The sequence below is a fragment of the Arachis ipaensis genome, chromosome B9, assembly GCF_059453495.1.
Source record: "Arachis ipaensis isolate K30076 ecotype BB chromosome B9, ASM5945349v1, whole genome shotgun sequence".
Taxonomy (NCBI): domain Eukaryota; kingdom Viridiplantae; phylum Streptophyta; class Magnoliopsida; order Fabales; family Fabaceae; genus Arachis; species Arachis ipaensis.
Window position 1 is genome coordinate 39,265,066 of NC_142444.1, and position 11,253 is coordinate 39,276,318.

Here is an 11,253-nt window from a genome sequence, read left to right on the forward strand (position 1 = left end):
TTTCTTGGGGACCAAGAAGTATCTCAAGGGTTCAGATCTGGGTTCACCATTGAAAATAATTTTCTTTGCTTCCCTGAGACTTTCGGTCATGAAAGAAGGTCAGACTCAAACTTCCAATTTGGGGATTAACTAGGAAAAAGGTGATGTGGTGTGTGAGTGAAGCACACAGCTCGAGGGTTGACCTCAGAGAGAGAAACTCAGCAACAACATGCAAGGAGATAAAAGAAGATTTTCTGTTCATTCAGAGGCAAGGAGAGAAAACCATAGTTGTGAGAGTAGTGTTCTGGAAAGAAGTTCCTCTACTTGGATAATGCTTTCTTTCAAAGAAGCATTCGGCCAATACTGAAGAACTGTATCTGAGGTTTGCAAATCTGGTTTTGCACATAGCAAAGAAGCTGCTGATGACGTCAATCTCCTTCATGTTTTACAGATTGTAATGTACTTTTCTATGTTTATCTTTCTGTAATTTCTTGAGAGAAAAGGCATTGTGAGAAAGCTCAAGTAAAAGCCATGAGTGAAAAAAGGCTGAGTGATACACTTGAGAGAAAAGCCTAGAGTTATTTTCAGATTTCTTTAGGTATGTTTATGTCTTGTATCTTGTACCTGTGAGGTATCCCTTTCTTAGTTGGGTTAGCACTAAGAGTGAATAGTTAGGTATTAGCATAGCCAATGTCAAGTTAGGTTAGAACTTGAGTGTGAAAGGATTGGGTCAATCATGTGAAATTGGTGTATGTAATACTGTTAACTATAGTGAAATTCTTCCATAGTTGTGGAGGAGACTGGATGTAGGTTGCATAGCACAAGGCAACCGAACCAGGATACATGCTGGTGTTAGCTTTTCTCTTCTCTGCTGAGTTCTGTTTTCTGATATTCATGAGACAAAAATAAATTATCTCATAAATTTCCGCTGCTTAGTTCAAACAGAACCTGAATTGAAAGTTTGTTTAAAAAGGGTAATAACAACAACTAAAAAGAAGATATAGATTCAACCCCCTTCTCTAAGCCTACCACAACCTTCAGAAACTTTTTGAAATTGAAATAAAATATTTAAAATATTAGAGATCAAATTAAGATTTAGTCCAAACGTTAGGAATCAAAATAATATTTTACTCTTCTATATAAGTATCACATAAGAGTTGAATAAGAAAAAAATAATAGCTAAATATCAAAATTTATATATGTATGAAATTCATGATATATTTAATATATATTTAGCTAAATCTTATCAAATTAGATATTTAGCTAAATCTTATCAAAATTGGATATTTAGGCCCATTAAATATAAAAATCTTATTTATGCATGAGTAGTAGATGATTTTTATAATATCTACTTTGATAAGATTTTTATAGAGGCGAGTGATAATTTATTTATTATTGATAATTTTTTATGCATAAGTAGTAGATGATTTTTTTCTCATTGTTGAAAAAGTATTCCAATGTTTAAGTGGTTGATGATCTGTAATTGATACTTGGAATAATGAAGAGAAATAGTGAATTATTCTCCAAGTCAGGTGGGGCATGGATTGTACTACTGGCACTCCAAACAAGTCGGATAGGCTGACCTGTATTTTCTTAAAGCACACATTAGTGAGTATCGATTGCTCTTTTCAATTAGAGTGGGCCCAGTTTTAGTAGACTAATTTATTTGAGTTATGGCTTTTATTATTTGGGTCATAATTTGAATAGTATTTAGATTAGCAATAAATAATCCTTTATCTAATTGTGTTTTTTTCATTGATAAATAATCCTTCTAAGGGAAGGTTATTGCAATTAGATGGAACTTCCCTCCTCCTAATTGAATAACTTAAACATTGATAAATCAGCAAATGGGAGATTAAAGAGAGCTGGATGTAGAGGTTTATTAAGGGATAGAAGAGGGAATTGGATAATGGTAGGGGTGGTCATGGCCCGGCTTGACTCGAAGATCCAGCTCGATTTCGAACTTTTTAGGAACTAATTTGGTGTGATTTCACCAGGTTTAGAGTCGGGTAAGGGTTTCAAAAATAGACCCGACTATTATTTCGGGTCGAGTTCGCGGCATAGCTTGGGTCGAGTCCGCGGCATAGTTTGGGTCACCCGAACTCGACCCGGTGGCCCGGTCATCATATACAATTAATATTTTGAGTTATTAGTGATGGATGATGGCTATTCTTATGTGGAATTTAAGTATTGTAAATCTCAATATTTTATGTTATTAGTCATTATAAGATTATAAGTTAATATTTTATATTTAAAATGCATAAGACTTTAGACTAATGCATAATATTGTGTTATTTGTATTGATTTAAATATTTGGTATTATTAGACAATATTAATATTGATTGTGGTTATACTTTAATTCTAGGGAAATGTTAGTTCTTGTTATATTTTTCTACGTGAATTTTACCATGTCAAATAATGGTTGGAGTCTTGAAAATTTGGATATTTTCACATGTTACAAGAAGGTAATGTTAACGGCCCAGTTTTTACTCTGTATAATTGTGACCCGAAAGTGTGTAAATTTCATCGGGTCTAGGATCGGGTTCGGGTCTAACAAATAGGTCCGATATATATTTTGGGTCGAATCTGAATCACATCAAACTCGATTTTACCCTATTTATGAACACTCCTAGATAGTGGATTTCTCCTTTTTCATTAGTGACTGCTCAGCATTTAAAATTGAATTATGAAAAATAATAAAAGAATTAGAAATTGTCTGGATTATGGGAATTAGAAGACTGCGGTGGAAAGTAACTTTCAAGCTGTTATTTGCATTATTAATGGCCAGAAAGATATCAACAACTATCCAAATGCCCTTATTAAAAACATCAATCACTGAAAAAATAGAAATTGAAAAATACATTTTGTTAACATATATAGAGAAGACAATATGCGTGTTTATTTTCTTGACGTAAAAATTTAAATCTTAATTAAGGCCTTTACTTTTGAAATACACTTTCTGCAGAGGTGATTAGTCTTTTAGCTAATGATAAACAAAAAGTGTTTATCCTCTCCATAGTTTGTACTTAATTTTCTTTGGGCACTAATCCTTCCATTATATCAAAAAAAATAAATCTTTCAAACTATGTGATTCTTTATTGATTAATGTTTGTACTATGCTGTGTTAGGTGGTTGTAATTTTCATTGTCTACCCAAAAAAAATATTGTTGTAAAAAGTGTGACTTGAGAGTACATCTGAAAGTCCATTCCAATTCTGATAATGCATTGTTTTGTGGTATTTTTGTGGTTGTGAGTAGGGTTGGAAGTGAGTCAAGCCATCTCATAAGTCAGCTCGAACTTGACTCATTAACAATTCGATAAGCTGAACTCGTGAGTTGGTGAGTCGAGCTTGAGCGAAGCTCGTAAATTAAATGAGTCGAGTTTAAGTTTGGATAAGCTCAGCTCATTAGCTCGTAAGCTGGCTCGGTTATATATATATATATAATTTATACTTTTAATATTATATATATACATATGAAATAGTAATATATAATTATATATATATTAATCTTAATTATTTAAAATTTTATATTTATTTTTTATATATAATTTTGATGTAAAATATAAATAAAAAATTTATAATTTATTGATAGATAGACAATATATAAAATTGATTTTTTTAAATATTTTTTAAAATATGCAAGTTATAATTTATTGATATAGAATTATAGATTATGTTCCTATTACTTGAGCTAGTTGTGAACTTTCGATGAGTCGAGCTTGAATTTAAGAAATAAGTTCAATTGGTAAGTCAAACTCAATTTTCGTGAGTCAAGTTTGAGCTTGGTCTAACTCGACTCACTTCCAGCCCTAGTTGTGAGAGACTGAGGATGCATGGTTGTAATTGAAGAACAGAAGAAAATAAAAAAAGTTACAAGCAATGAAACAAGAACAAAAAAGCGGCACAAAGTTGTGTCAGTTACCATGGGCATGGTATCCGGCGGTGGTGCGGGAAAGAAGATGAGCGCCTGAGAGGGGAAAAAAGAAGATAATAGAATTCTTCTGTTTTCTAATTCTCCTACCTCCCCCTCCACTTCGTTTTCCTTTTTTTGTGGCTCTGCAGACCAACGTGCAGTTTTGATGAAATTTTAAAATCGGCCAATTTTTAATTCGGTTTGAACCAATTTTCAGAATATTGAGTAAATTCTTTTTTCTTCTATACCGTTATGTTACCATTTTTTTTCTTGGTTTGTGGCGATAAACTCAAATAAATCTATTAAGGTACCTAATTGCAGTTCGCAATAAGATCCTAAGGACTTTCTTCAAACTAGCCTTTCATATCACCAAGATTTGGATTCCAAATTATTTCAAGAACAATCTCCAATTTCAAAATTTTCTTAAGTTACTCCGCACAATAAAAACAGATCGATGCCTCAGTTTATTTCCTAAAATTAGAAACTCGAGAAGTCCAACATGCTCCAAAGGTAATAAATCCATTATGCATTATTCACTTCTTGCAAATAGTCAAATACTTGGTTTCTAATACTTAGATGCGGTAAAAATTCAGGGGAGTACAGGATACTACTACTCATGTAGGAGCAAGAAAAAAATAATTCAGTCAATGCATTGAAGAAAGTGCTCGGAAAATAGAAGCGAGGATAACACATAATTCAAGGCTTTCAATGTAAGTATTCGAAATGAACTTTCATATTTTGCATAAAGGTCGCGAAAACTAAAGGATACAATACATAATATTAGGAATGTTAACGTTGGACTGTTAAAATCCTAAATATGAGATGTGCTTCTCAGTATTTTACTATTTTTAAAGACCTCAGGCTCAGCCGATCGATTCCTTTAAATAAGCAAACAAAAATTAATTACAAAGTAACACGCTTTGAGGTAAAAGGTGCAATACAACAAAAACCAATAGAAACCAGAGGAAGATTGCACCATCCTAAAGGAAAATTTGAACTATTCTTCATCTAATTTTTTCTAACCTTATTTTTTTTCTTTGAAACTACAACCCATCCATCCTCTGCTTCACCTGCATCCTTTTTGAGAGGCTCATCATCAATCCGCATGTTACCTGAACTCATGTTTGATTCAGATTTTGGAATGTCCACATCCATGTTTGAAGAAGTAGCTTGCCTAGCACTGCTTTCACCATTTTGACCACCTTGGACATCATCATCTTCCTCATCCTCATCATCATCCTTATCATTCACAATCTATTTCAAAAAAAAAAAAAAATCATAAAAAAAAAACTACTACTACTACTTCAAAATTCAAGTAATGTGGATGAGCTTCCAGTTGTATCTTAGCAAAGATGTAAACAAGAGAAAATGTTCACGTGTCAGCCAACAAAACACTTTTTTCATTATATGTGGGGTTGAGTACATGAACCAAAATGACACCATGATGCGCTATTATGAATCATGTTTGAACATTTAAGCTCATTTAGAAATTAGAAGTTATAGAATTAAAATATTAATGTTTCTCCTCCTATAATATGACCTAAATATAGTATGGGCAAAGCAAACTCATGCATCACATTCCCATCAAATAATATACTTTAACGTTGCTCCCTCCTAAAAATATCCAGTCATATAGGACAAGGAAAAGCCTCAATCAACCATATACACAAGTGTAAATGCAAATTTATAGAATAGCAATATAACACAAGGTTCATACTCATTCCAAAATATTATGCTGTCATTTACCTGTGGCACTGCACGAGGATGCGCAGCTTGGTTAACAATGGCCTGCCTATAACGCTCAATGGTCACAAAGTTTCCTTCTAAGCATTCCTCATGCATATCCATTAGATTTTTAGCTACCTACATTAGTTCGTAATAGTAACATGAACATGGAAAAAATGAGAATCACAAATAAACACTGCAAATACACAGATACATCACAAAGGAGTCATTAGCAGTGGCATACACAGCTTTAATTTCTTTTAAGTTTGAAGAAAAGACCTTAGGACACAGTTCACATTAAGTTTAATCTATGCTGCAAATGGATATGGACACCAGAGCCCTACTTAACTGCTTCTTTTCGAATAAAAATACATACAAAACAAAAGGTATATCAAGATTTTAAAATACAAAATAGAAACATATGACATGTACATGAAAATTGGTGACTAATGATATGTTCATTCCAAAAACTAAAGACTAAATAGAGTACCATTAATTATGCCTATGATGGCCAAATATTAAGTTTTCAGTTTCCAACTATGAATAAAAAGACAGGGAAGACTGATGTTGTGATCGAGGTGGTAAAAAAATTCAACCCTCTCCAAAGAGAGTTTCCTAAGATTCAAACCCTCAACCTTGTAGTTAAAGTTCAACTAACATTCAACCCACTTCCATTGGGCTTAACAAATTAGATAACTTTACTTTCAAACACTATGGTAAACTAACAATAACAACTACATTTAACCCTTAATTATTGCAAACAAGCAACATGAGCAAAATTCAACAACAAATAATATGTATTAATCCAATACAAAAAAGAAAGATGCACCTCTTTAATGCTGCCATAGTCAACCTCTAACATTGAGCGAAAACATGCCATCATCGAGTTTAACCTCCAAGTCATCAATATCAAGCGGCTCTGCGAATCATTCAAAAAATAAAAAAATTAAGGATCTAAAACAAAATAACAATAATTGAAGCAGTGTAATAGCGAGCAACCTCTGGATTGAGTGAACCAGGAGAGGATATCGGTGGCGAGGTTATCGGCCTTGAGGCGGGAGTCAGGGCCACCCCACTGGTTCTCGACGGCGTCACGAAGAGTGGACCAACGCAACAAAACAAAGCCGATGCCTTCACTGAAAAGTGATAATGAGTTTCCTTGTAACCGTTTCGCACCCTCCATTCTTCTTCTCTTCTTTCTGGATGGAACCCTGCACACAAAAGGATCAAACCCGTATCTGCTCTTCTCTAGCGAGAGCAACCAACTGCAAGACAGGGAAGGAAGTCTGCGAACTGCCTGCTCCAAGAAAGGAAGAGCGTCGTCGTGAAGAGGGCAGCAAAGGACGAGAGAGGGTGGGCAGAGTCGGGGCAAAGAGGCGAGCAGAGACATGGCCGGAGAGGAGAGCAGAGAGGCGAATAGAGACGCGGATGACAGAGATGCTGGTGGCAACGACGCGGGCAGGCAGAGAAGCGGACGACGACGCAGGAGTCGAACCGATTAGCAGCACAGGAAGAGAGATGGAAAACAGACCAATGATGCCGGCGGCGACCACTCTTGCGGTGTTGGAAGACAGAGACGGAGGAGGAAGGAGAGAAGAGGAAGGTAGGCAGCAGCAGTAGCCAAGGGTGATTTAGGGTTTCTTTCTTTTTTTTTTTTTTTAAGATGTAACCTAAGGACAGCAAATGCATAGTTAACAAAAAAACCCGTTAACCAGTAGGAAATAGAGTGTTCACGGTGCGGTTTGGATCGGTTTTGAGTCAAAAACTCATCTGATTCGAACATTATGTTACTTGCGGTGCGATTTGGATTGGATGATCTTTTTAAAAAAATTCGATCCGATCTGATCTAATTTCGAGCGGTTTGGATTGGACTGGATTTGGGGTTTTGTAAATTAAAAAAATTAAATATATATAATAAGTTTCATCATCAAATTTCAAATAATCAACAATGACATAACAAGTCTTAACAATATTTTAAAAAACCAACGATAACATAACAATAGAAATAAAATTATAGGTTAGTTAAAATAAATAAATAAATCACATTTTGAACATAAAACATCTATTAAATAATAATAATACATGAAAAATATAAAAATGTATAACAAATTGAATATGTTATAAGTATAATTATAAAGATAATAATAAAATAATAATATTATAACACATTGTGCGGTTTGGATTGGATTGAATCAGTTGTGAAAAGTAGATCCGAAATCCGATCCGATCCAGCGGTTTGCAAAAAATAAGATCCAATCAAATCCGAATTAGTGCGGTTTTAATCGATTTTCGATTTAAATTGGATTGAATGAGCAGTTTAATTTAGATCGGTTTGAATTTAAACACCCTAGTAGGAAATGCATATCCACGTTGCACCTTTTTTTTCTGAATTCAAAAAATGAACCTGAGAAGGTTCGAACCTTGCACATTCCTGGGATTTCGGAAGATATGCTCCTTTTAGTCTTTTACTAACCCAGATACATCGTCCTTTTATAGATCACCAATAATAATAAATTTGAATAATTGACCATTTGTACCCATGATAGTTCAGAACGCTGACAAATGTACCCATCGTAGAAGGAAACTGACTTTGTAACCATGAGAGATTGGCTCCGTGTGACAAAAATAGCCTGGCTTGGGTTGGCACCTGCTTCGGGTTTGTATAGTCCTACATGGCAATCCAAACCTCCCAAAGCCCAATCCACGTGGATCTGAACGTTGTATATGTAGGTAATGGTTGAAATGAAAACCCTAGAAAGCTCTCTTCCCCAATTCGAACCATAACCCCAAATCTAAAATTTTGTTGCAATTCGAACCATAACCTAGAGTGATCTCAGAACCCAGCGATGTCATCACACAGATTTAACTCAGATGGAAATTACGAACCCTAACAGATGGTTCATCAGATGTCTTCTATGGGCGGTAAGGGACAGCTGCTGTTGTTGTTGAGGTTAGACAATGATTTCTGAGTTTTAGTTGACAAATTTGGTTTTTTTTTTCTCTCAGACAAGAGATTGCAGATACTTTGTTTTGGTGGATGAACTCGAACAAGGATGGGAGGGCGTGGCAAGATGTTTAGCCAAGAGGAAGTTCGAGCATTGTTATGCAACGCCTGATGATGGATTGACTCTGAATTCAAGGGGGAAAATCTGCAAGCATCCTCAATTATGGCTAAGAAGATAGACAAATTTAGGGTTGAAATTAGGGGTGAAATTAGGGGAATTAGAGTGATGATTATTACTGTTGCACTGGGGTAGCATTTTGTCTGTTTTGTGAGTTGTATTTGGTTATGAAATTATAAGACTTGTAAAAAGAGAGGTCTTTGTTCTGTCATAGTTAAAATTTTTGAATGATATTGGCATAATATGGATTGTTCCTAATTTATACTGGTTTACTTTTCATGTGATACATTGATGTAGATACACAATGTTTGAACTTGTTGCTGCAATCTAAAATGACTCTGATAACATTAAGGATCAAACAGTAAGCTGGAAATTAGCAACCTAATAATTTTGCTTTTCAATATATGAGTAAGGAACAAATTGGATGACGAAAGTGTTGTAATAATAACAATAGTGATATCAAAAAGAGGCAAAAGAAGGCAAGTATATAATTGCTTTAAGAAGTAAATTGTTCATTATATATATATGGATGCTGGAGGTTCCAAACATTCTGATATTAGACAAAAAAGTCAAGTACTGGCCACTGAATTTACACCCTCAAAAAAAGCCTTACTAAGTCAGAACTAAGCAATAGGATGAAAATGCATCAGAAAACACTAGAGTTATGTATCTCACAAGTGTAACCTAACAACAAAAAGCCAGATTCCAAATTTTGCAGTATTAGTCTATGATATTGGGGTCGAGTTACTGCTCCCGCTTGATAAACCATTTTTTCCTCTGCTTGATCCCCGTATCCTGCCTCGACCTCTACCTTGACCTCTCCTTCTATCAGATGTGCCTGAACCTATAGCTGTTGGAGTCACAACTCCAAGTGTGGGCATGAACTGCATGAACCGGGTGCTTGTTCCTGTACTAGCACCTTGCAGTGGATGTGGTGTAGTTTGAGAGTTGTGTGTGGAGGGAGTTGTTGCTGGCTGGTTGGCAGCTGGTGTACTTGGCTGCTGTCTTTGTCCGGTCGGAGGCGGGCGTTTAACACTTCTCCTTTTAACCTGTTTTCTGGTTGTTGCATTGGTTGGTTGTGGCTGTGGCTGTGCAGTTGGTGGGGGAGGCATTTGGTGAGGCTGCTGCAAACCATAGAACAACTCAGTTATTATCACACAAGGTTTGCTAGGCAGCTTAGTTAAATGATTAAAACAATGCACTTACTTGTTGAGTGTTTGTTCTTGCAGATTCGTTTCCTTCTTCAATGGCCTCCTGTTCAGCCTGTGCAGATTCTAATGTCTCCTCATAGTACATTTCAGCCAGTAAATCCTCATCCTCATCATCTGCTGGTGCTTGTGGGGCAGAACTCCCTTCACCTGCAGCTTCCTTACGCTTTTTACAACTTCTCTTATTGTGACCAGCCTAATGATAAACGTATTAGTCATAATTTGAACTAAAAATCACATTTATCAATAACTATAGAACATGACAAAATTTCAACTATAATTGGTTTAACATACCTGGAGGCAATACTTGCAGATAATAGTCCCAATCCTCCTCGTTGTTCTATGAGGGTCACTATTCTCCTTAGGGCCATCATTTCTCTTGTCTCTCTTGAGTGTAGGTCGACCAATTGGTTTTCTATACCGTGGTGGCAGAATGGGGAGGGTATCAACATCGTGCTCCCAGTACTCTTGGCTTGGAACTGGACGCATAGAAATCTGATAGGCTGCATTGTATGCACCCATGGTGAGCCAGTTGTGGGCATATTCTTCTGGCCTTCTGTTCTGGTAAGCCAAAGCAGCATAGGCATGTCTACATGGTAAACCTGTGATTTGCCATAGTTGACAGCTGCATGTATCTTTGCCAAGATCCACACTTACCTTCGTTGGCAAGCAATGCACCTCATACACATTCCCTGCGTCATCTCCAGTAGGCAGAGGCATCCATTTGTTGCTCTCTCGCTTTTTCCTCTCTAATCTGCTCTGTTGGGTTGGTGCTAGTCTTCCGTTGTACCCAACCAAATCTTTTTTGTTTCTAGCCATAATCCTCATTACGTAGCACCTGACTTCCTCCAACATTGTAATTATTGGCTTACCCCTCATCTTCTTAACTTTGGCATTAAACACCTCGCAGTTGTTGTTGGTGTAGTTGTCCAACTTAGGGTATTCACTAAAATGAGCTCTGCTCCATTGTTTAGGACTAATCTTATGCAGGTACTCCCAAGCCCCAGCATTGATGCTTTTCAGTCTCTCCATGGCAGCATTGAAGTCTTGTGTTGTGGTTGCCTTGGCACAAGACCACATGCACATTTTCAGCTGTAAGTCACTCCATTTCTTGCGAAAGTTTTGCCATATATGCATTGCACAGAATCTGTGGTTGGCATTTAGGTAAATCTCTTGTATGGCTGGGATTAGTCCCTATAGTAATTCATTTAAGTAAACACATCTCAGATTTCAAACAAACCAGAAACAAATTTAAGTATTTAGCTAGACAATTTCCCAGCATTCCAATATCAGTCTCAAAACAAA

At 36.0% G+C, this 11,253-nt stretch overlaps 1 protein-coding gene and 1 pseudogene across 2 annotated transcripts; both read right to left on the reverse strand.

Moving 5' to 3' along the window:
• Window positions 1-4,604: 4,604 nt before the first annotated feature.
• LOC107615379 (uncharacterized) lies at window positions 4,605-7,148 on the reverse strand (annotated as a pseudogene). The gene is made up of 4 exons (XR_015900100.1): window positions 6,618-7,148; window positions 6,448-6,537; window positions 5,640-5,756; window positions 4,605-5,147 (listed from the first exon to the last, which is right to left on the reverse strand). The product of XR_015900100.1 is annotated as an uncharacterized LOC107615379 (transcript).
• Window positions 7,149-9,465: 2,317 nt separating this feature from the next.
• On the reverse strand, window positions 9,466-11,034 carry LOC148544374 (uncharacterized). The gene is made up of 3 exons (XM_088498208.1): window positions 10,243-11,034; window positions 9,947-10,144; window positions 9,466-9,864 (listed from the first exon to the last, which is right to left on the reverse strand). The coding sequence occupies exons 1-3, from the start codon at window positions 11,032-11,034 to the stop codon at window positions 9,466-9,468; spliced, it is 1,389 nt and encodes a 462-aa protein (XP_088354334.1).
• Between the last annotated feature and the right edge of the window lie 219 nt (window positions 11,035-11,253).